Source organism: Drosophila subobscura, chromosome O (genome assembly GCF_008121235.1).
Source record: "Drosophila subobscura isolate 14011-0131.10 chromosome O, UCBerk_Dsub_1.0, whole genome shotgun sequence".
In the NCBI taxonomy this organism is placed as follows: Eukaryota; Metazoa; Arthropoda; class Insecta; order Diptera; family Drosophilidae; genus Drosophila; species Drosophila subobscura.
Genome location: NC_048533.1, coordinates 7,423,791 through 7,450,533, shown reverse-complemented (window position 1 = coordinate 7,450,533; position 26,743 = coordinate 7,423,791). Strand labels below are relative to the sequence as shown.

The following is a 26,743-nucleotide window of genomic DNA, read 5'->3' as shown; positions in this document are numbered from 1 at the left end:
ATCCCGAATCTGGACAATATAAAGAGAAACTCGTTACTCAGATCAGAAATGCGAGCGGAATGCTAATGAAATGATGGGCGTAGCTGCTTTTCACTCTCTCAGTTGTCTCTTTCTTCCTTTTAAGGGAGACGCCCCTCAATTTCAGGTTGGCTGCATTTCATTTGACCTAAGCGGCTTTCCTCCAAAAAATTGTATGTTAATTTTTCCGCTGAATTTTTGTTTTGCTTTTAGTGAAAACACTCCGTAATTATTTCTTTGGGACGTTTAACCTTTCCCTCCTTCTTCCCCATCTTCTCTGCCACACAGAATTGGCTGAAAAATCGTTTATTACATTTTTTATAAGCTGGCAAGCATTTTTTCTTGTTTTCCCTTAACATTGCAATTTTATTTGGCTCTGGTTGTTTTATGAGCTTTAATATTTATTTGTGTTTGTATTTGCATTTCGTGGTAAACACAAATGGAGCATGTAAGCGGGGGTGAAACATCATCATATTAATGTTTATTTCGCAATTTAATGAATTGGAATTGTATTTAATATTTTTGTGCGAAAGCTGTCTGCGATATGTAAATTATATTTTTGGTGGTTCCTCTGTGGTTAATTGATGCATTTTATATTTGAAATGAAATTAATTAATTATAAAGAAATATAAAGAACTAAAACAAAAGGCAGAATAATTTATGATATATAATTATGTAAACTTACAACAAATATTCAATTATTCAGTGGATTATTGGAACTGTTATCACTCTTTTGCTATGTATGGTCTTTTTTAATGTAGTCTATAATTTTGTACGAAGATAATGGATGAATAAATGAATAATATAATTAAGTCCGCTCCGATATACACATTTGTACCTTATAAATAGGTAGGATATTTAGACTTTTTTCCACAGAATCTGAAGCTAAAACAACAAGCTGAAAGATTCACACATACATACATATATGGTAATATTAGAGGTTTTTGTAAAATCGATCAAACGAAATTCTCATCAGAACACATATTTATTTGAAACAAACCCATGTGGCAAAAGTAATATTGATTTATTTTCTGTTTTTTCCAAGAGTTTCATTCAATTGTTTGGATTGCGGGTCCCCACTAAAATGTTGACTCTTCCATACGAATATTGTTTGCCATTTTGTTGACCCAAATATCCGTTTCATATTCGACACCCAACTGCATCTAATTTTTTGCCACGCATTATATTTCCGAGCACATTTGTTTACTCCTCACACAGACACATACTCACACACTAGAGCAGTGCAATCTGCTTTAATGCCATATTAAGGAAAACTGAATGGAATTGAAAACGCAAAAAAAAGAGACAACACAGACAGACACATGAAGTGAGTGGTGAGACGGAGACACAAGCGAGAACGCGAGGAGGGCACACATTCAAAAAGAGACGGAGAGAGAGAGACACATGAATAGTTGAGCGTTGGGCGAATGCGTAAACAGTCAACAGAAGACGATGGCCACGGGTACAGGGGAGGTAGGTGGAAATTGTGTGTGGAAAATGGGGAAAACTGGAACGGAAGCACAACGAAATTTTAAAAAATAAAATCGCGCTGTAAACAGACAAAAGAAGCTGCATGAAGGAGAGCGAGAAGAAATCTAAGGCAAGTCGTATGAGCAGGCAAAATAAAAAGTACAGAACGGAGCGCCACAATTTAAATCCGAATCTTTAGATACTCTTGGCATTGCATAATTTTCAGCTCTTTCTATAGTGTGCACACTGTCAAGGATAACCATCATACCCATACCATCTGCTAGAGGCTTAAGCAAGCAACAAATTCGAATAGACTCTTAGATGACATTTTGGATGTGTGCAAGGTGCAGATGGGTGGACCCTTTACATACAGCTATATAAATGAATATACTTACAAGTGCAAGGCTATGGTGCGTTGCATCTTCATATTCCATTACTCCTTGTCTTTTGAGCATTTATTACGAAAGCTTAAGCTTTATTGTTGTCACTCATTGTTTTTGGTCTCTTTCACTACTGGCACCCTGAAAACCCCAGAACTCCCCCATGCTAATTTGACTTGTCAAATATGATTTAATGCCCCACATACATATATGTAAAGCCCCGCCCTTCTATGGATAACAATTTGTAAAGTAGCCTCAGGGGCACTCCCCAGCCAAACCAATAATACAATTTATTGTGAATTTGTTATGCAAAATGATAAACGATGCCATTTGTTATACCTCGCTGGTATTGTATTTGCAATTGCGGTTTAATTAGAACATTTATCCACTTGCATACGAAACAGAATATCTAACCAAAAACACCCATACAATTAGGGGTACCTTTAAGATAAAAATAAAAGCCAAAAACAGTATTATCTTGGGAAAATTATGCTGGCTAATTAGAAGCGACTAATTAGCTGACTAATCGACAAACAAAGTGCAGAACAGGAAACGATTAAAAGTTCCAAATTCATTTGATCGAATATTTCAGTTGAAGATGTGCAAATGCCCGATTGTGCGGTTGAAAATGGAAAATCCATGCAACTGCATGTGTGTTTGGTGTGTGAGTGAAACATGACATTAACATCAACATAATTATGCTCTCGTGGTTGTGGTTGAGAGTTGAATGTTCTGTCATAATGACGGATAAGTGCCGGTGGCGTATACGTAATGCGTCGGACAATTGACGAGCATTACTGACTTTTGTGTTTAATTTATTCTCATTTAAATTGTTCATAATTCTTTGACCATCATTTGCTTGCATCCGTATTTAAAATTTAATGATATTTGGTTAACGCATTCATTATTCGAATTGATTGATATATGGCCTTGGTTATGGAAATTGGTTATTGGCGGTAGTTTCGATAGTAGTTAGTGGGCTATCGAGCTTCCTCGTGGATCAATCGACTCTGAAGGCCAGGTAACTCAAACCGTTGCCTACGGTTTGAGGTTCCTCCAAATCACAAGGTGTCAACCATTTAGACTCCACAAGTCATGCTGCTGTGGCTGGTTCTTCGGGCTGGCCTTCCTTTGGCAATCAATTCTTTTCTCCGGAAAGCAATTACAAGCATTCAGCAAAATTAGGGTAGAAGCCAAGGCACAAATTAATGGACCCCAAGCCGTGATTTATGCAGTCTGGGCAGGTGCCAGGCCCTTTTCCTGCAGACACCTAATTGCATATAAAAAGGTATATAAATGGATGCGCCGGTGCTGGGCCATCTGGTTAGTCCTATCTCTCCTTCCTTCAACCATTGGTGGTCAGTAATTTGCACGACACGACTTAAGGACGAGAAGAAGAGGAAGCCGCTGACGATGTCATTAAATGCGCCTAATTAGCGGATGCCCCCGCAGGATTGTTGGCAGCATCCTGCTGATGATGCTGATGCTGCTGCTGCTCTCGGAATAAACACAAATTAACATGGGCAAATAAATGCCTTTAATTAAAAACTTTTAAAGAATCAAAATTGCAATCCTAAGCATTAACTCAAATACAAACCAATCTAAGGAAAAGCAGAATGTACAGGCTAAGGAATGGGAAACTGGCTAGCATGAAAGCAAACAATTTAATTTCACCTAACAGTCAACAGAGTGTGGAGCCAGAGCCGGAGACAAGCCAGAGGCAAAAGCCAAGTAAAAGCCAAAGTCAAAATCAAGCCAAGTTGAGGGCGCCATTTTCCAACAATTACGCAATAAACAACAGTCGGGGCCAGGAGCAAGGACCAGATATAGAACCATGAGACCAGCCTCACAGCTAGGACCAGAAACAGTTTTATAACCAGGAACAGAAAGAGCCTTAGAAACAGTCCCAAAAAGAACCTCAGAACTAGGGCCCAGCATCGTGGCATCGTGGCCAAAACCAGGGACGAGCTTTATAGCCAGGACTACGCCTAGAAGGACTCGCCACCCAAACATTGAATGAAAACGTAAATTGGGGAACAACAGGATGGAAATTCTTACTGGGTAGAGAAAGGAAGTCTTTAAAAATATCACAAACGACGGCAGCTTGCCCTTTTCTCCACAAATTTTACTTTACTTTTCCCTTTGTTTGCATTTCTCCGTCCTCCCTTTCTGCCTTTTATTTTTCTGGGCTGTGCCCAAAATTCATTTCTGGCTGACAGGGGGAAAAAAAGGGAAGAAAATAAAAGGGTTAAATGTGAAACTTGCCGGGATTTAGAGTGTGTGACACTTCTCCTATGTGTGGATGTGATTCCTTCAAACTCGAGGGAATGTTAATGGAAGCAAACTTAAAAGCGATATGTGCCAAATGTGGAAGGAAAATGCTACTTTGGAAAGCTATTTAATGGGAATTGGATGAGGTCCAAATGAAACAGGAAATGAATTTTCAAATGTATTTATAATGAAAGCAACAAATGGAGGATACTTCTGAAGACTAGATAGACCTGAAACTAGAGGATGCTTTGGTGAGAAAACTGGAGTATTCTGTAGGGGAAAAGTGAAAGCAGAAAAGTGGAGCATACTTTAAGTAGCTTGGTCCTTTGACTACGTTTTCTTTTCAGCTATAATTAGGGCTGCCAAGGCCTTGGCTGAGTGTTTGTTTGCGGTGCATAATTAAAGTCACGCAAGCGAGTTCAATGAACTCATTCGATAGTCGGTAAACCACCGAAACACACACGGACACAGTAAAGCAGGGCAAATAAAATGAGTGAAAGAGACAGATAAATATTAATAGGGCGTTGGCTTATGACATATATGAAGGAGAGTAAATATCATCCTCCTTGAGAAACTAAGCCAAAGCGCCGCCAAAACTCATAAACTTGTCACACACTTTGTAATCTTAAAATGCGGTCTTTGTCTATGTTCCTCTGCCCATCTCTCTATTTTCTTCCCTCCTTCTCTCTCCCTCTATTCCACTCTCTATCTCTCTTTGAACCACTCTTCCAGTTGGCTGAGTGCCATGCGGATTGCGTGCTGATTTCCGCCAAAAAGAAAGGAAAAGTCTAGTGAAAGAAATTCATTAGGGCTGACATACACTTGACGCTGGCACTCCGCCACGTCCATTCAGATAAATGATACAAACAGACATACATATACAAACATACATATGTATGTACATATGTATGTACGTATGTGATGAATCTCCACATAACCATTTATTATCTCCTGCAATTTGTCAATGTCGCACTTAAATTAATTCATTAAAGGACATTCAAAGTGATTATGGTTTCCCCATTTAACAAACCAAACGGCAACCTGTCCACTCGGACGCTCGTATTCGTGCTGGGGAAATTAAAAGTTTTCACACGGCCACAGGAAAATGTGCGAAATTTTCCCTCATTTCCATTTGAATGTAAATGAGCTAACTGGTCGTCGCTTCAGGTGGCATAAACGTGTCCTGGTGCCCACCACCACCACCAACAGGAAACAGGAAAACATACAACAAAAACTTGTGTTCTTGGCGCCTCGTACGAGGCGTACGCCTCTTTAAAGCCCCGCCGCTGTGTTGGCCATTTGTTTCAATTTTCGCTGCAGTTACCAGAATTTTTTCTGTGTGGGTCTAATGCGCTTAGAAGTGGGCCAAAACAATTGCACACATACACGCTCGCAAGTACACACGAGCACCCTTTTGGACGAACGGTTTTCATTGCCTTTGGCGCTAGATGTACTGTTTCACTGCTTTTGGCCCGAAACTTCGTTCAACAAGTTTGACGCATAGTTTGACTGTATTTCAATTAGAAAACCTAATGTGAACACGACACCAGATGTGGTTACAGCAAAAAAGAGAGCCAGATATAAAGCAAACCGGAAAAACCACCTAAGTAAAATGCAGCAGCAAGATTTCCTGCAGGCCAAGAAACTGTCAAGCGATGCAGGGAATGACAACCGAGATTTTCATTTTCTCAAAATTACATAAAATCTAAAACCAGCAAGAGGAAAACCTCAACAGCTTGGACATCAGGGACCATACATAACCGAAAAACTGTCCCACATGTCGTATATGGCCTAATCCGACCAACATGGCATGGCCCACAGCCAAGGAAACACACAGACACACACCAAAGAGATGAAGCTAAATGAAATTAGTTGACAGCCAGATTGTCGCAGGACGCAGAGCCCCAAAGCAGTTCAGTTCCAGTGAGACGGTGAAATCCAGAGGTTCTTGGCCAAAAGAGAGACCCAAAAGAGTTAGAAGATGGCGCAGAGAAGACCCCAAAAGGAGTGGAGTCTGCAGCTCTACTGAAAATTCAATTAACCCAATTGGTGGCCGACCAAAGGATGACACCTAGCCATATAATAAAAGCCAAGTGTTCAGGCTGCCTGCGCCACACCAATGACCCAGCGCATTAAAAGAGGCTTAGAATCTAGGACGAAACCCCGAAAAAAAGGGTAACCCTACACACACACACACACATCCCACCCCATGAAAACTCATTAAAAGAGTTGGCTCAGCAAATGGAAAAAATGCAATAAAAATCGCCAAAAAGCCCAAAAAGAAATTGGGGAAAAACGAACACAAATGGCACACACAGACAAAAACAGATAGAGGCTAAGAAAGGCTAAAGGAAAATAGGAAAAGCATTCAGGAAGGAAAACAAATTTGTTGCGTGCGCATAATTAAATTTTGTTCTCAACAGAGATACGAGCGAAAGAGGGAGAGATGAGAATGTGAGAATATTTTTGCGGATTCGAAATGGAATTGCAAAGTGTTTATGGTATGGGAAGACCCCAAGAAAATTTATGCAAAGAGCAAAGGGGGCGGCATGACATTGGCATTGGCCGCCTCTCACCGAACAAACAAACAAATTTGCCTGCATAAATTTTCAGCCACTCGCCCAACACTTTCCCCATACAGTTGTTGGCCACCTAATGAGTGGGCTTTCGCTGGAGGCACAGCGAATGGTTGGTATATTTGTGATTGCTGGTTGGTTGCTGGTTGTGGGTGTGTGTCGGCTCAGCTGTCAGCTAGGTTGGTTAAGCCATCAAAGAGGTTCGACCTAAGCAAGTGGTGAGCCGAAGGATGGTTTAAGCTGAGTGAGGAAGGAAATGGATAAAATAAACATACAAATTTAAGGGTTTAAGCCAAATGGAAGAGGGAGAGTCCTGATTATGTTCTTCGAAACATGTTGTCTAGAATTTGAAGGTGACAACAGAAAAACCCAACTGTTTTCATAATTGAAAGTGGTCTAAGAAATAGGGTTGTGATATTTAGCATTTGTGTATGTATGTATATACATATGTATGTAGGTATCATTGGTGTTTTCATATTTGAATGACGAATACGGCAAAGTAAATCATAAAATTTACTTTAACTAAAGGGTCTTCCACACATAAGATTCTTTGCCGCAAATTAGTTTCTTTGCATTTTCCGGAACTCCTGTGAGACATGACACAACTAAAATATATTTCCTTAGTCATTCCACCTCTGTCTGCCCACAAACTCGATTCGTTTCATTAGTACACATCCTCCTTTACCTGCCCCAAAAACACTTGCTACCCATAAAGATTCATGTATCTACTTAGCCATACTCGTACTCGAACACAATTCACTTAATTGGCCAACATTACCCGACAAACAGTCGTAAATCATTTATCATCCTATAAGTATGTATGTATTGTATATTGAAATCCATAGATATCGACCTGCGGCAAAAAAAAAAAGGGAAAAGCCAAACCAAAGTGGAGGAACAAGGAATCGTTTGGCTCTGACTTTTCCTCCTTTATTACCTTTACACGATTTAAGTGCCGTGCTCCCAGGCTCTTTATTCCGAGCTCTTTTTTCCTTTGGAGCTCCACTTAAAGGAAAACCAAGAGACTGGAGATGAATACAGAGGGAAAATGAGAAAGAGAGAGAGCTAAGCGCAAATCAAATAAAATGCGAATAAAAATGTTGGAAAGCCCTCCTGCAGCTCCTGGAAAAACGAGTAGCGTTTTTGCAATTTTCTTCTATACATACATACATATGTACATATACATATGCAAAATGGCTTTTAACGTTGATTTGGTTTCAAACTGTAACTGAAACCAAAAAGCCCCCTAAAGCGAAATGTTATAAATATTTATATTTTATATTGTAGATACATATATTTATGCTCTATAGATTATATGAACCCTTGGGCAGGAAAATGATTTACATACATAGATACATACATAAGTAGATATTTCTATAGGTACCTGTAGGTATTAAAGTGTTGAAAGTATGAGCACATTTCTATGTACTAAGTATCTGCGAGCTTTCATTTATGCGTTTTCATATTCCTCTTATATTTTAATGATGGATGCTGCAAATGCTGACAATTCAATTCCAATTCTGACAATTCCATGTAAATAAATGTATGTAAATATGTAATGATGTACATCTTTACATACATATGTACATACATATGTATGTATGCATATGTATGTACATATGTATGTATTTATTTATGCGAGTGGAGGATGCTACAAAATTTACATAAATTCGTGCAAATAATGTGATGGAAATTATTTTAGATTTTTCTTGGGACTACAGAGTTTGTTTCTCTGCTGGAAAATTAAATTGTTCTTTAACGCGGCAAAAACGAATGAAGTTTGAAGTGAGAAAAAAATGGACCCCCTATCATAAATCCAATTCAAAGGAAATCTGTATATCTGTAATCTATATATAAAAGTCCACTAATAAATGCAGAATCAAAGACAAGACGAAAAACTTTTTAATTTGACTAAAACTTTTGTAGAAAATTTTCATTTCATCAAAAGTTTTCCGCCGTCTTTAAGCAACACACTAAGTCGAAAACAGTCCCGAAAAATCCACTATAGTTCTGGGAAATCCACACTTTTTCGGTCTGCCATTGATTTAAGCCAAGGTTACGAAAAGAAAACCCATTCGTGTCAATCAATGCCATTTACGGCAATCAAAAGGCACAAATATCATGAGAAAAGTTATCTCCTTTGCCTACAATTACAACACTCCAAGAGCTGATTCTTGAAGAAGAGCCTCAAATGTGGGGCATGGCATGGATTTCCTACATGAAGCTAAAAATTTCTGCAGACGCCTTCAAGTTCATGTTGTTCTCATTCGGCTCCCATGCCGCATGCCCCCATGCCACTTTGCCACTAATTTTTGCACAAACAACAAACGAGACGGAAAGACGAAAAAAACAAAACGACACAAACGCCCACACACACACATCTTCACGCACAGACATGCACATACACGCTCAGACAGGCAGGACCAACAGCTGTAACGGTAATAAACAACAAAGCACCAAAACCAAAACGGGAGCAATCCTTCCTTTCCTCTCATTCAGCCCGCCCCTACCCTCTCGCTTTATCTCTCTCTCAAAGTTGCGCAAGAGATTTTTGTCGCCAAAAGTAGGCGAAAAAAGCTAAAAACAAGAAAGAAAAAGGTGCCTTAGGGTTCGACGCTTTGGATACCCTGAGATCTATCTTTAATGAAAGTTACATACATATATATAAGTATATAATGTACATACATAAGTATATAATTTGGTCATTCAATTTGTATAAGTTTTTGGACAATTATGGATGTTTGCAAAATTCATAAATGAAATGCTCATACTGAGGAAACATACTACAAAAACTTTCTTTAAAACTATACTCTCTGCTTGCTAAGATATGTAGGCCACATCGTAATACCCTCTTTAAAGGGCAAACAAAATAGTATAAAGATAAAAACACACACGAAACAACAAGAAGAACGAGAAGTAGGCAAACCCAAGGCGCAAGACAGCCAACGGGCGGGTTAGGGGAAAAAGCGCGCGCGAATGTTGAAAAATTTCGCACGACGCTGCAAGCGTTACATGTGTCACTCGCCCCTCTCTTTCACACCCTCTCCAGCGTAGCGTCCCTTTCTGTTAGACATGAATAACCGCCAGCATGGTGAAAAAGATGATCCGGAAAGAGAGGGAGGAACTCCACTCGCGTGGCTTATACGGCGGCGGCCAAAACAAGACACATGAGTAGCACACGCGAGTTGGGATCGGCATCAGCATCACATCGCATCAGTAGCGCAGCAGCATCCCCTGGGGCGGGTTTTTATGTAAGTTCTGGCGCTACTACTACAGCAGCAGCAGCAACAGCCATGTTGCATGTTTTCTTTTCATTACCAGAGAACTCCATCAAAATGGAGTATATGGAACATACATATACATATGTACATATGTATGTATGTATGTATGCATGTGGTAATGATATTTGCCAAGGATTGAACACATTTTCTGTATATAAACTTAAAGTTACCTTTCACAAGTAGTTTCCGCAGGCTGATGAATAATTAATGAAGAAATAATCAAAATCTTTTTATAATCTTAAGTTTAGTTTGGTTTAAATTAAACAAAGGTGCCATAAAGGAATTTCCTAGCTTCAAATGGCCTAATTTTAGCTTCAAATGCAACGAAGATCGAGCTGAAAATTTTTTCCTGTTTTCTTTTCATTATATGGCGCTTTGAATCGATTTGTTTGCAGCAAACCTACACAATGATCCAGACCTCAACCGAAAACTCAATTTAAACACGAACCGAACTTCAGACAAGCCCATCCAAACAAAACCACACCAAAATTCAACCCAAAACCCCATCCAAAAACCAAAGTCACTCAGGATACCCGTTACCTCAAACACGACCGCAATCAACGGGGAACATTTGGCCACCAGCAGCCGACAGATTGGTTAGCCGCATTTAACGCGACAAAGTTTTTCGGGCAGCCTCACAATTTAATTTGAAATTAGCGAAAGAGCAAACAAATAATCCCTGGGAACTAAATTCTGGCATTCATTGAGTGGCCGAGGAGGAAAGAAAGAGCCTTCTCTTGGTAGGTAAAGATTAGCAAAAAGAAGAAAAAACGGAAAGCCTTGGGGCCAGGATTAGACAGCCGTAAGATAAAAACACTCAACACAAAAGAAGGAAGGTGGAGTATGGACACATATGTATGTATGTATGCAACCAGGACAACCACATAATTGAGTTATTACACTCACTGACAACACTGCCCAGGGCGCATATAAATTTATCCCCCTAGCAACAAAATAAACTAACAGAAAAATGAGGAAACCAGAGAACCAAAAAAAGAAACCGTCAGGAGCGCAGGAGAATGAGGCAATGCATGACAATTTATGGATTCTTGGGAGGGCAGATCAAGTCGCCATATCCATGAGCTACACCAACAGCTTGAAGGTGAAATGGATAAGGAAGAAACAAGACAGCTTAATCTGTTTGGGGAGAACGAGAACTACGAGTATGCAAAGGGGAGAAATGAAATTTGTTATATACAAGGGAGAGCTTTTTTGGCTCATCTAGGGGCACTTTTGAAGATCTTTGTCGCAAGAGACACAGACACGACATGTTTGTGCGTGTGTGTGTGTGTGTAGGGTCAACAACAGCCGTTCATAACCGAAAGCATATGATAAATAAAGCCGAAGCACTGACAAGCAGACAAGCAGACACCTAACAGACCCTTGATAAATGTGGCTAAGGGTTTGTTTGTATGTCTTAAGTGCCAGCCATCCAACCACTCTCTCTAGAGAATCCACATACACATGCACACTCCTCCGCTGTACAATCCACTCCCTACATTGTTAATTTGGTGAAGATGTCAACGCTGGTGCCGGCGCTGGTTCTGGTGGTGCTGTTTGAACGCAGACCAGATCCGGCCCTGGCTCGACCTCAAGCCTGTCATGGCCCAATGCATATGTATGTGTATTAAAGATGCTTCAGATGCGAACACACAACCACACACTCGGTCCCACACTCACTCACACTAACTGTCGTTTGTGCTGTGTCAATATGTATGTAAATAAGCGGGAAAACAAGTGGTTATAAATTTACAAGGATGATGAAGGCAGGCACCATTGCGTTTACGCACCATCGACGCCAAAAGCCGTCAACCAAAAATAAAGAAAAAGGCATATTGAAGGCCGAAACTTGGCATACTCTCGTTAATGATCCTGGCTTTAATATGTATAGGATATGGGCAAACCGAATTAAATATATTCCATACACGTAAATATCCCCTCAACGCTGATAAGGGGATAAATTCTTGATTGGTTAGAGTTCTGCATTAGAAACATCCCATGCAAATAATATTACCCTCCCTTACAGAGTACAATTTAGACATTTATGTATACATACCCATAACTTCCCTCTCTCTATGTTTGTCTATACCTTAATAATAATGCCCTTAAGAAAGGACGAACCGGGCTAAAACTCAATAACAAAATGAAAATAGGCAACATCCCTCACTGCCACACAGAGACAGTAAGAGCGAGAGAGGGACAGATAGAATGAAAGAAAGAAGGAAAATAAAATGGAATAAACACAAAACACAAGATGAGAGATGCGAGATGCGAGATGCGAGAGGAGAGTGCCAAGAACTGATGAGGCGTGCAAAAGAGAAAAATGTCACAGCATCCAAGATCTATCAGCCGCAATACGAAGTAAGCTTTCTTCTAGCGAAGCTACCAGCATTTTCCCAGCAAGCTCCCACTCACAATTTTATGGCTCGCATCCTTGAAAGTTTTTAATATGTTTATTTATATAAACGCCGGAGCACTGCGACCACCGTTGGCTCGTCAGTGTTGTTTATCACAGCAATGGTTGTTATACAGGCGTACCTACCACTCCCACTCCTGCTCCTACCCATCCTGTACCTTACGCAGTCCTTACGCAGTGTGCCACCCTTCTGTGTAGCACCCCTGTAACCGCTGCTAACCCAGTGCTGTCCACTACAATTTTGCTGCTTTATTACGCTGCTCATGGAATGCCATAAAATTAAAAGCAATTTTGTCGTTGCAAATACTTGTACTTTAACTTTCGTTCGTTAGGGTAAAAAGGTTTTTCATTCTTCTGCAGATTGCATTTACCGTCGAACACAATGGAAAGGGATAAGAGGTTGAAAGGTCAAGTTGTGGGAGAATTTTCCAGTGGTTTTCCTTCGTTTGAGAATGGTTTAAGAGGACTCTTTCTATTGCTAATTCGAGTTGAATTGAATTCCCTTTAAATTGTTTAATTTAGCTACCTTTTTTTGAGGGGTAATAAAGCGATGGTCCTTTAAGGAACTGCCACATTCGAAATCAAAAAACGTTTGGCGTTTTCTGTGGTTAAAGCCCTAAAAATATACTAAAACTTTCAGGGATTGAAAACATTTAAAAAGGCACAAAATTATTTATAATAATTAACAATTTAATCATACTTAATTTGGCTACTTACGAGTATTCCCCCACAAAATTTCAATGTTGGCTTCCCCAAAAGTTTGCTTTATTCAGCCTGCTCCTTCCTAATAAGGCCAGAACAATCCATCATTAATAAAGAGCAGTTGGGTGGCCAACATGTGTGGCCTGGCCCCGTGCCGTGGCCCCATTTTAACCTTCACACTTTTGACAACTGCCCTCTGGCAGCCATATCCTGGGGCATTGTCATTGTATGGCATTTTTCGTTACCATCGACAACTAGAAATATTTGTTTGGTAGGGCGGTGGAATTATTTACTTTGGCCCATTGACAACAAAACAGCAGCATCAATCATTTCCGGACAATCGAATGACAAGACCCAGCAGGCAAAAAGCTGTTGTGTGCCACAATATTTTTTTTAATATCTAAATGAAAGTTTAGACTGTCATGTTGATGAATTGAAATTTTGCCGCACGAATGCGCTACGCAGGTAATCAACCATAAGAATTGGTAGGGATTCAGGTGAGAGAGCTCCAGGCATCTGGGAATAGAAGAGAGACTCGAATGAACTTTACACTTTAAATGGCTTTCAAGTGTGTGAGAGTATGGGTGATTGGATAGGCGGTTTCCTCTTCCTCAATGGGGTGGGTGCCACCTCCTTTCCGCGGAGTGAGTTTCCTTTCAGAGTGAGCAAAATGATGGACACGCACAGGGAAAACAAAGAGTTAGGCCTGTGGTCCCTCAATGAACTCCAAAAAAAGCTCAATGAAATTCTAGGTCCAATGACTCAATGAAATTCTAGATGTGGAAGACGATATGTAAACCTACAAAATATTTATTTAGGCACAATCAATTTTATGGCAATACGGTTTTTATGGCCCAGAGACAGGCCTAAAAAAGAATTTGCGCCCTGAATTATGCAGAGCTTGGAAGTGCCTCTCCCTCCCTCTCTTTGGCAGGATATACGTATTCATACATACATATATACATAGAATTTAAAGGCTGTGTGGGTTACTGTATGCTCGTGTGTGGGTGAATGCTTAAGCGTGCATAAAAATGCTGCCAACAGTAGAAACGTCAACGGAAGCGCGTGCGTGACAGACTGTGTGAGTGTCTGGCCCCTGAACATGTATGTATTCGTGGGTCTATCCTGTCTGGCTGTACAGTCTTAAATGTGTGTGTGTGTGTGTGTGTGGAGGATGTTCTTGTGCCAGCGGAACTTTTAAACTAATTTGAAATTTTAATTTAATTAATTTGTGTGTGCGGGAAGGTAGGTGGAGTAGTCCCTGAACCCGGATATAGATGCTTGTGATGAAGAACTCTCAATAAATCAAGGAGTCAGGTGTGTGAATGGTAAATTATATGGGGCAAATGCTGTTGTCATTAAACAAATTGGAAATGAAGGCACATGAAAATGGGACAAATGAAAATGGTTAAGGGCAGAGACGCGTATCAGTGTGAAGGGTAGGTTACGTCTGTCTTTTTGCTTGTTTTGCAGTAACACTATGCCCCATACTCCCAGTTGTTCAATTCTCCTGAAATAGTAGTACACACCACTTGAAAACAACAATTGAAATCTTTTCAAGTGAAAACTTTTAATGAGAAATGCAATTTTTCCCCCTCTTTTCCATTTTCAGGCAGGCTGCAATTTGCCAGCAAATGGAAACACAATTATGGGAAATTCGAACCAAACTGCGTCAGAGTTCATTAACAACAAAAACACAGTAAACACCAACAACAACTACAGCAACAAAATGTAAAGGGCCCTAAGAGTGGACTTTAAAGAAGGGCCCGCTCAGCTTTTGCTTGGAAGTGGGCTAAGAAGTAGAAGGCAGCTCCAGGAAAACAAGAATTCCAATTGCAACAACTATTCGGGGGACAAAAGCAATAAATTCAACAGAAAAACCTTCAACAAACCAAAACAAGCAAAAAAAAACTTCAACAATAAGAAGAACGAACCGCCAGAAACCACAGAAAAATACGCAACATAAATGAAGTTAACAATCTGTCAAATTGCTAAATTATTTCTGCTGTTGACAGCCTTCTTCTTTCTCAATTCCCCCCATAGTGCTGCCTCTTTAGCCATCAGCTCCTCCTCGACCACTACCACTACCACCACCGACTCCTCCATCAGTTCCTCCTCCTCCTCGTCTTATACCACTTCCAGTTCCATCTCGCAACCAGCCAACGCTTCGGTGTCCTCATTGGGTGTCCTTGTCCTGCAAACGACCAAGAAAGCAAGTGAATCTGGTGCAGCACCAACAGCTGTGGCTACGTGGACTTCCGCAACAGCAGCAGCAGCAGCTGAAACAGCAACAACACTTAGCAGCAATTCAATTTGGAAACCAGCAATAGCCACAGAAGCAACATCATCCACAAGGAACCCACGTAATGCGCGTGAAGCTGAACGTCAGAGACGTCAAAATCAACAGGACACAGAGCAACAGCAGAAAGAGCAACAGAAGCGACAGCAACACCCAGATAAGCGACAAGAAGAGCAGCAACATTATCATCAGCACCAGCAGCGAAAGGTGCAACAAGAGGAGAAGAGACAGATGCAACAGAACGTGCAACAGCAGAAGCAACAACGTCAAAGAAGACAGCAGAAAGAACACCAAAAAGCAATCCCCAAGGCTCAACGGGTGGGCGTTTTAATACCGCCATCGTTGCACACTGATATGATGCATGTGCAACAGGGTTTCCACAATTTTCTCGACTTTTTCCAACTGCACTTGTCTAATGTCAGCGTCGATTTTCTACGTGATGTGGGTGAGTACACAAAAAAACAAAAACAAACAACCCAAAAACCCAACAAAATCGAACAAAAACCAACATCATCAGGCAACATCAAAAGCCTGAGCCTGGTACACATTTTGTTGGCTGTAAACCCCTGATGGAAATCCCTGCCAACATGCATTTACACATCGTGTTTTATCGATGATTTGTGTTTGTCTGCTCAAGTTTCCCTTCTGGCGAAAAAAATAATAAACGACCACAACATGGTTGAGGCTTTCTGGCCCATTTATGAAGATGAATTGGCAGCTTGTTTGCTTGGAGCAAATGTTTGGCCAAGGCAACAGAGTGGAAGCCATCGGAGAACTTTTCTTATTGAGTGGGAAAATTCTCGCACGAATCAAGCGCTAGGAATTAAATATGAAGTTTCTTGATGGCCGCCAAATTAAGGAAAGAATGGAGATAACAGGAGATTAACCCGTACATTATAAGAATATTCAAGGAATGACTCTAAAAAGATGAAAGTTGAAATCTACAGCAGCTTTGGATCTTTGGATGGAAAGCCCTTCTATTTGCCTTTGCTTTCTGCAAACTCAATTTGCATGCATTATGGCTCATTTCCCTTTCCTCCTTTCGCGCTTTTTCTTTTCGCAGTATATATGTATGTATGTATGTAAATTCCCCGCTTTTTTTTCTCCATAAATTTAAACTAAATTAAGCACGTCCTTTCTTTGAGCCTGGACTGTGCAATAGTCTTGACTTTTTTTATAGTTTCCAGGGCCACTACTTACAACTTTAATTATAGCTCCTTCAATTAGGAAGCAAAAGGGGAAACTTTCTTGCCTTCCTGCCACTTGCTTTCCCCTTCGATTCGTATCATAAATATTTTCGTAGCCCCTGCCTGTGACAACTCACAATTTCCGCACTCGAAGTTTGCTCAGGACTGTGGCTGTGGCTTGGGCTTGTGCTTGGGCTGTGGCTGACTTAGTATTTTATTAAAGCTAGGCAAAAGAAATCCTTGGCTTTGAGCGCCCCCCAAGCATTCACAGCTCAAGTGTTTTATGATAGTTTTTCACTCCTGCTCGAAGGGAGATGCCAATAGCTAAGTAGGAGCCAAGAATACTTGACAGTCGAGAGAGTGGGAGAGAAATGTGCAAGAAAAGAAAAGGAAATTTAAAAGGGGAGATTTGTTCAGAGGATTAGCAGCTGTCATTGCTTGGATATCAATTACGAGAATAATTGCACAACATGGCATATGTACAGTGCTTTCAATTCAATTGCAAAGGAATTGTGCAAGCAGTATCCAAGTCCAATCAATCCCTTGCCATTGTTTGGTTCGTTACAAAACATATATTCTCCAACTCTTTCCCAGAACCATACACGGACCTAGGGTTGGGTCGGGTCGGGTATCCTTTTAATTTCGTTCTGAGGTAGGCAAAGGATACAATTTATAGATTTTTTTCCCTGCCAGCTTTTGTGCACTTGCCATCCGTAGGGTCTTCTCTCTGGCCCATAAATTGTCACTGGCTGGAAAGCGGAGGCGAAAGGGAAGCCATATGCAACTAGATTCAATTTCAATATTTTGCAAAACATAAAAACCAGCAACAACCAGCCACCATATGCACATTAAGGCTAATGGAATTTATTTGTCGCATCGCATGGGATGGTTTGGTTTGCAAATTGAATTTCTCTGTCAGTTCTCTGGCACTTAAATCAATTTAGATGTACTGCATTTGTTAGAAAGTTTTATCTTTTATTTATGACACCTCAGAGGACAGGACAGCACCTAGCATTGAAATTAAAGATATCAAATTTAGACTTTCCACAACGCACAGAAATTGTTGCAATTGACAGAAACTTTGGCGCCAAAAGTTTGCCATGTGTAGAAGATACTTTCGCACACCCGTGTTTACTTTCAAAACTAACTGAAAGAACTGGAAACTAAGGACTGTGGAAAAAGAACTGAGCACCAAGAAAGGCAAATGAAAGAATAAAACAAATAGCCAGACTGCGGACAGCGCAGCAAGAGCAACTTTCCAAGACAGTCAGTCCGCCGTCCCCAGTCCCCGGCAAAGTCCCCGCAAATTAAAGTGGGACTTTCTGCTGACTGACATAAACTCTGGGCTTATCGCGATCTATGGGCAAATTCATTTAAAGAACTAATCATCAGCGCAAACCTAATTTCGGGTATAAATATTCGGGGTACATAAGTTAAAACTTTTGCCTTTTTGCACGGAAAAGTTTTTAATTTATCACGGACATTATTTACAAGCGAAAGTTGTTAAGCTTTCGGGGATTAGCACAGTATTTTATGTATTTTAGATTACAGATAGTTACATATGTACATTTATAGTTTTCATGGGCAGAAATATACTAGCTGAGCAATTTTATATGTAGTGTAATTGTTGTTGCCGTTGCTGTTGCTCTGAAGTGTTGATCCCGTTTCCACTTGAAGCACATCAAGAACATGGCCTGGAGAAATGGGCTCTATCGCAGGCATTCATAATTCTGGCCACTTGTCGGATACTTGGCCAGTTACTTGCACTCTCAGACGTTGGTCCCCCCGTTAGCTGGCATTGCCCGTAGAACCTCAAAGGAGAGGCACTTGAGGAGCAACAATTTCTGCTGCTGCTGTGGCAGACAGTTTCTGCACTGAGAGCTTGGCTGTTGCCTTCATCAGCAGTAACACTTACTACACCGCTTTAACACACATATACATACACACCCACACACAAATACACAAAGAGACACACTGAGTTCTTGGCTTAAATATGCACAAGTTTTTTATATGCCACATAAAATGTTTCTCTTTTTCGGTCTGCCCTCCACTCTGCCACCCGCTTCTCTGCAATGATGACGACGATGCCAACGCACAGATTTAAGTGGCTTCATTAAATTACTGGAGCTGCCGAAATACACCAGCGTTGTAAAGACTTTAAATGCGGGCATTAATGCAGACACCGACGTGGACCTGAACCAGAATCTGATCCCGAACCAAAATGGAAACGGTGGGAATAGCTCTGCAAATGTGGACATTGACCCAGCCAAAAGGCAGCAGCCACGTCAGCAGCATCAGCAGGAGCCTCAGCAGCATCATCAGCAGGAGGCCAAAGTGAATCAGTTGTCAGCAGGAGACTGGAAGGAGAGGAATCATTGGAACGATGCCCGCAGCTTGGGTCACTGTCATCAGCTGGCAGAACAACTGGCACACGATTATAATAAGACCATCGTGCTGTGGCCCTGTCCGCGAATGAAAGTGAGTATGTCCCTTTCTTTAAGACCTCCTTCTTGTCGTGGGTGGAAGAAAGAACAGAATTCAGGTGGTAGGGTAATCATTTAGACGTGGTGTGTACTTACACACATTCAAAGGAGCTGTTGATGGAAGAAGGTATTCAAAAGGGTATTCAAATGAAAGAAGCGCTCAAAGGTACTCGATAACCTTAAGGGATTTATACTGAAGTAAATGTTAAAGAAGCTTTAAGGTTTTTAATTTCTGAAAACAATAAAGATTTGAACGAAACGTTCATTGGTCCCCTGATGACTCATTCATGGCGAATTCTTGACCACATCTTTGCTCTTTTCCAGTCAGAATGAATTACCACAAATCCATGTGGAGTTCCTGTAGCTAAAACCAAACATTTGCTCACTTATGTAATTGGTAGTAAAAATATTTGCGGTCTAATAGAAATGTGTACATATTTATTAGCTTATGTGGGAGGTTATATGTCGTGTGTTAATTAAGCAGCAATTGAAAGCAAATAACTACGAAAAAGCCTAGGAAAAGCCACAGGCATTTTGTAGCTTAAATTTGCAATTTGGCAAACTAAACCCTGAGGCACAGACGGCACAAGAGGAACAGGAGATGGAAAGGGCAATGGGATTCATGGAAGCGGGATGGCATCCAAGAGACAGAAGACTAGTTGGCACCACAAAACTTCATCAAGTCAAGTCTGTGGTCGGAGGAGGTTGAAGGTTGAAGGCTGGCAAACAGGAAATGGAAAAGTAGGCTACGGCGATGGCCCTGGAAATGAAGAAGAGTTTTTGTGGGAATGCTGGGGGTGGGGGTGTAATATCCGACTATCCGAAATATGCTGGAAAATTGCTTGATGAAAGTCGACGCCAGCATGAAATTACTTTCTGTGGCAAGTGTTGAGCCAAAGGGGCAAAGGTGAAACAAGGCGCAACACTTGCCACACTCTCGAAGTGCATGCCAACAAGTGCCCCCCAAAGAATATTTTATGAAATTTTCCAAACTCCAGCTGTCACAGAACAACTTTTTGCCAAGTACTCGTAAAAATTCCATTCGTTACTTTTGCATATTTTTATGAGGATTTTCCTCTGCCTGACAATTGATTGACAAGTGGAATTTTCTTCCTTTTTCTGGCCGAAAGTTTGTTAACTTGTTGAAAGTGTCAGCCAAGTTATTAATGAAAATCTGAAAAGCGATGAAATGCACTGACAAACTATGACAAAATGATTGACAAATGAGTTTGTCAGTGCCAGCACCAGCATCAGGACCAGCACTAGCACCAGCACCATAGCCGAGACCAGAAAAATGAGCAATGGCCTTATAATGAACTGCCAGCTTAGGGGCTTCAGAGAGGTTATTGCTGCAAAAGATGTATGGCAGCGCGGGCCGAAGAGAGCAGAATGCATATAATTTCCATGCAAATCAGCCAATAATAAGGATGCTGATGGAGCAGCAAAAGCCTTCAAGCAACTACAGTAATTCATTCTTGCTTTGATGCATGCCAATAGCCATGGTCTGCTGCTGCTGTTTAAAGCTGTTCCAGAGTTCTGTGCTGTACTCCTTCGCCTGAAGAGCTTCTCTGTCTCTCCCATAAAAATGCTGCAGAATCATCAACAAAAATGTTGCTTATCCAGGCAGCTGTCTGTCTGTCTTTACGTACATTTTCATGAGCTGACTAAGGTTTATGGCAGTTGCAAGTTATTATTGGTCTGCAAATGCACAAATGCACATGAAATGCAGGAGCAACACTCGCTGGCAAGTGCTTGGTCAGTTACTAAAAAAAAACGCATAGTACTCGTAAAATGTATAACCCACTCAGGGGAAGCACTAAAAATTCCGTCACAGAGCTCTTCAAACAACTTGCTACAGCCAGAGCCAGAGCGACATCTAGCGTCGCAGAAAGCCGCAAACTGCAGAAAAAGCTATAGCCGACCCAACTAAATCCACCTAATGACTCTCCACCTCTCTTTCTCTCGTTTGGGTATTTCCCTTGTGGAAGCTGAAATTCTGCTGCTGCCTTTATAAGTACGCCATGAAATTTTTTCGCTTGGTTTGCACAAAAAAACAGAATGTAGCTCCTGCTTAAGTTTTTTATGAGAGCCATTTTAGGGATGTTTTTTTTAGATGAAATTATTTTTAAAATTAAAACAAATTATGTCATAAATTTCACATAATTAATGTACACTTTTAAGGGCGCTCAAATGTAATTGAAAGCTAGAAATATGAAATGGAAACGTCAGATACTTAGAAGCGAAAGAAAACTACACCCAGTAAAGTGAACTTTAAAGAAAACTTTAAAGATCTTCTTGCTAGCAAGTTCAACGCTAACAACCATTATATGGGAAAAACCCACACAGAGCTCAGACAACACATGAAAGTAACACCAATTGCCACACACATGTCCCACAGAACATTAAACCGCAGTTGTAGCAGCCACGAGGTCCATGGCCTGCAATACCCTGGCGGACCCCACAAAACAATGTAGCAGATAAAAGTGTTTTTAATTGACAACAAAGCAAAACCCAAGCAAGACAGGAAGCTTAACTGGGAGCAAGGTGCAGGTCAGATACGCTTTTAAGAAAAAAGCAAAACCAATTTTCCATCGATTTGGTTATGTGAAAAGCCACGAATCCAGAAATATTTGACGTTTGAATAAATGAAATCGTGAAACAAAAAGAGAAAAGAGAGATTGAGTGCCACAAAGTATGTTGCAAGACCGAAACTATGCCACAGCAAAAAAAAACACCTACACACAAAACATAGAATGAGACAGCAGACCATAAACGAGATATTCCGCCATTGAAGTGTGCACCACGGGGGTCATTGGGGAGTAAACCAGCAACAGTGGGGAATGGCGCATGGACCGTGGACCTCCGACCAGCGACCAGCGCGACTGGCAACAAAGTAACAAAACGTGCAATTAAGTGTGATTTTTATGCGCTGTGCAATATTTATGCGCTGCTGCTGCAATAGAACACGCCTACCGCACAGTCGGTTGCCCCGGCACCAGCTCCGCCCTTAAATCAGCGACACAAATGCCGCACAAAAGTTGCAATTGATGCGCTTTGTTGGCCGCTCCTGCAGCGGGAGAGAGCGGGAGTGCCGCCAGAGAGTTGGGAAAATTTGCAAACTGCCAAGCGCCTTGGGAATGTACAGAGAGCAGAATGAAAGCGGGATGGCTTTCGAGTACAGGCCGGCAGCGAATAGCGATAGGATGTTGCGAATGGGATAAGGAAAAAGGGTCAGCTTAAAGCGTTGACATTGTATAGCAGGGAATTGCGCATACGCCACTTGGGCCAGGCATCTCTGTCGACACTCGCCCAGGCACTGGGATGAAACCAAAGCAAAATTGTAATCACAGTGTTGCAAACATAGCTAAAAAGAGATGAAGGCTAGTTCTAGACCACTGAGCCACTGTGCAAATATGCAGCACGCCGTAACGGAGCACACATGAAAATGAAAACACGCATAGAAGCCCGCATCAAACACATTTCGGGCTTAGTTTTCCATAACGGTCATTGAATCCGAAGAGCCCTGCAAAAGCGCCCCCAAACCGAGCAAAGTTTTCCATCCTCTCAGAAGCGTGGTTTTTCCCTCTTTTGATACCCTCTATGCAGAGAGAGTTTTATGATTCTGATAATAGCTGCTAGTTAATCAGAGTCCATCCATCAAAAGGGTATATAGCAGTTCAATCCATAAAGTAAGCCGTACGTTCCTTAGCTTTTTTTCCAGCCATATCAATTTCATGCAATTTACAGCATTTTAAACTTTTGCTGCATTTTGTTAACTTTTGTGGGTTTTTCAACTATTGTTTGAGTTGTTGTTGTTTGTTCCGCTTGAATCGCTTAATACGGTAAATTGAGTTTGACCCTGCAGCACACACACACACACATAAGTATATACATATATGTATATTTGAATACATTTGCTGGTATGCGTGCCATCCAATAGAACTTGAATAAGCCCCAAGAGAGAGTGATAGAGCGAGAGAAGGAACTTGCAAATAGCTTAATGAAGATTAATGTTGCATTTGAATTGAGGGGCAGAATGGGTTGGCACACCCCACTCCCGCGAGACATTTGAAATCACTCAAAGAAACGCTTTGCCATGCCGGCAAAACACAATGCATTGCCAATCTGGATCGACTTTGCCATTTATCTAACAATTTGCAATGAACGCAAGCGGAACAAGTCACATGAGAGAAGAAGCAGAAGAACGTAGGAGTCTGTCAAGTCAGAGACGGAACTGCATTCAAGCTTTTGTCACTCAGTCAGTCATTCATTCATAGGTTTCATAGACTCTCTCTCTCCCTCTTTCAGTGTCAGTTCGTCAGTCACTTGGCAGTGCAGTTTTCCATGGCACAAAAATGTGTGGATACCAACACTCGGCAGTTGCTGAGCATTTGCCTTACACTCAATCAGTTTGACAATTGACAATCCCATAGCCAGCTTGAGCGCTGCATCGATGATAACGATGACATCCGTTCTGGCTATGCACTGAAATGACCATTCGAGAGAGTGTCCTGTGGACTGGGTAGAGAAGAAAGAGCCCTAACAATGGATGTGTCAATACGATTGGCTGAGGAAATGGAGGAAAAGAGAATGTTATTTTAATAAATAATATGTGGCAAGAGCCTTGAGCTGTTTGCCTTTTGTGGGTTCTGATGATCAACTTTTCTTTGCCTTTTACTGTGTGAGAGATATCTAAATAGGAATATTTCTATTTATATTCATGGTGTCTTCAAATGGTAGATTCATCGATTCTTTTAGTTATGATTACTATTGAAGTCCCACTTTGAATGAGACTCGTTTATGGGATTTTCCATATTTTTCTGGGACACTTTGCCCTTGGCCTTGCATCCTGTTTGGTCATTGATTTACCGTTTCTAGTTGCCGCTGATGCTGCTGTTGATGCTGCATGGCTCATATTTGCTTCCGACTGACGCTGCTGCATGCTCCATGATTGATTGCTGTTTACGCGCCTCGGCCTCGCCCACCAATGGAATGCCCTGGCGTTCCATTGCCCATGCCCACGCCTATGCCCCTGGGAGCAGGAAGCGTTCAAATTGAATTTTGGCACTTCAGAGAATCTGCCGTATTTTTTTCAGCATTTTTGTAATTCGATTGCGAATTGCTGGCATAGATCGAATTGCAATTTTTGTATACCCGTTATGCGTTATTGTGTTTTCCATACTATCCTATAGAGAAAGAGGGAGAGTTCTCATTCACAGAGCAACGAACCACTTTAATGTCCAACAAAATTGCTCATACGCCCCATTGTCAGCTAATCAAACTTTAAGCAGCTTTCCACTTTGCCACTTTTACTATTTCCACTCTCCATTTCGGAGCTCATGGCAGCTCAAATGTGAGTCAGCAGACACAAACACAATTAAGGGCACTCGTGCCCATGCCCCATGTGCAACTCCGCATCCTTTCCCGCTGTCCCTTTTGTGTGTGTTCTGTTTTGGCCAAATTCATGCGACAAGCTAACAACAGAACTTACAACGCAGCTGTCAGCATGTCATGCTTCTACTCATATTCCCCTCATTGCAGTTTTCTGAAAGCATCGCTAAAAACCCGCTGCTGCCTCGAACGACGACGACGTATATGTAATATTTTGCAGCAAATATCAAAGCAAATGGAGCTTTGTTTGCCAGAATCCACAGAAATGGCACTAGAAGTAGAAGATGGAAGAGGACTTGCAAAATAAGATGTAGAAGCCTTGTAAAAAGATGGGAGGAAACCTGCAGCAAGAGCTGAAGATGGCAGAAAAACTACAAAAGTAGCTGAAGACTGGGAGGGAGATGAAAGTGCTACATAAGATGGAGCTGCAGCAGTAGCATCATCATCAGCTAAAAGAAGAAATTGGCTTATTTACAATGAAGCAAAGAAATGTTGCCATGTGTACGGTCAATGAACCATCACGCCCCTTTGAAGCCAGCCAAACATGTGGCACAATTTTCAAAAAAAAAAACTTTTTGGAGCACAAACTAAAGGAGAAGTAATGAATCTTGCTTCAAACTTTAAATAAAAAGAAAACGAGCTCTAGCCTTTATTTAATGAAAATCACATTGACTTTTCGCACACTTAAATGCAGACTACAGTGGATATTAAATACTACAAGGATGCGCTCAATCAGGTCTGCTTAAGCCTCGGTCACAAGTGCCAAACACATTTGCCTTTAGCCGGCTGAGACCCGGCCATAATTCCACTTAACCCTCCTGTTGACTGCAGGTGCCACATTACACATGCAAGCCAGTCAGTCGGACATATACGAGAGTATCTGTAGCTGTAGCTGTAGCTGTGTCAGCAGGTGTCTGCATCTGTGTGTTCGTGTTCGTGCTGATTCCACACTCCTGTGTGTATGACTCCTGGGGAATATTGATTTGCGGCTGTACGTATTCTCATTGATTTTTGGTTCGCATCACGAAAATTAAGAACAATTTCATTTCGGGGCTTCTGTGAGTGGCATATTTGATTCGTCTGTGGCAGGAAGTCAATGCAGTACAAACAGCAGGAGTACTTCCATTTCCAGCTAAACAAACTATTATCTCTGTGGCATACGTGAGAATGTTGCATGTCATACGCAATGCAACATCTAATTGAGAGAAGCTTCATAAATTCACATTAAACGTGCATTAAATAAACAGAACATCTCCATTAATTTAGCAGAACTTTTAACCAACTTTAGAAGCACTTTATTTCACCCAGAATTATCTTAACATATTTAAAAGCTTCTGTTAAATATTGTTGCCAAGTTTATCCCCAGCCACAGCTGTCATCAGCTTCGCTGCTAAATCCTCTCCCGGCTTTCCCGACTTTCTCGCACTTTCTTCGAACAGATTTCAAACGGGAGACAGCTGGCAATTAGCTGGACAGAAACATGCTCTGGATGGTGACCTTTTGCGACAGAATCTTGGAGGGACTGACTGGGTGGAAAAGCCCTTCGTTAGGCTAAGTGGCAGGGACATAAAACCTTTTTGCTCTGCCTGCCATGCCACATTAATTGCATTCATCGTACGCCCCTTCGGGGATGCAGGCAGCAGCAGCAGCAGCAATTTGCATAAAAATCATAATAAATTCAATGATGCTTATTTTGTGAAGAGTGAAACCTTTTTCCGCATTTTCTCCTTCATTTTCTGTCCTTTATTTCACACAGTGAAAGCGCGAGAGAGAGCTGCTCATAAAAAAGGCAGCTCAGAAAGGCTGCCTGTCGGCCTTACTGCCATACTGCCTGCCTGCCTGACTGCCACTTAGGGCACCGCTCAATTATTCATAAAGTTGGCTCCACAAAAGTGCTGCACATACGTGTGGCAAGACGAGAGCGCTTAATGGTCAGGGGCACAGGACTTTGGGCAGGGTTAGAGCTTCATTTCGTTAAAAATGTAAACGTTTAACAAGCCGTCAAATCACTTTCCTGCTCATATCCGCTAGGGACCATCCATCACCATCTTTATGGCCCCGTAAATCGTAAACTTTTTCAAACTGTCGCAAGCTTTAATTCAATTTAAATACAGACAAAATACCCTAAATACATATTACCCAACAAAACTCAGCCATTAGCCTATCGCAAGGGTCTGACAACAAACTACAAATTACAGCAAGAGATACTTAGAGCAATTACTCTTCAAGCCAAAAAGCAAATAAAATTTGTCCAGGAAATTACATGGCA

At 41.3% G+C, this 26,743-nt stretch overlaps 1 protein-coding gene across 3 annotated transcripts in view; it reads left to right on the top strand.

Annotated features, from left to right (window-relative positions):
* The window catches only part of LOC117896477, a 57,711-nt gene that overhangs the window by 4,514 nt on the left and 26,454 nt on the right, over positions 1-26,743 (top strand). For all 3 annotated transcript variants that reach the window (XM_034804816.1, XM_034804817.1, XM_034804815.1), the window contains exons 3-4: positions 14,727-15,858; positions 18,699-19,078. In XM_034804816.1, the coding sequence (XP_034660707.1) occupies positions 15,081-15,858; positions 18,699-19,078 (1,158 nt within the window). In that variant the 5' untranslated portion in view covers positions 14,727-15,080. The remainder of the gene's footprint in view (positions 1-14,726; positions 15,859-18,698; positions 19,079-26,743) is intronic.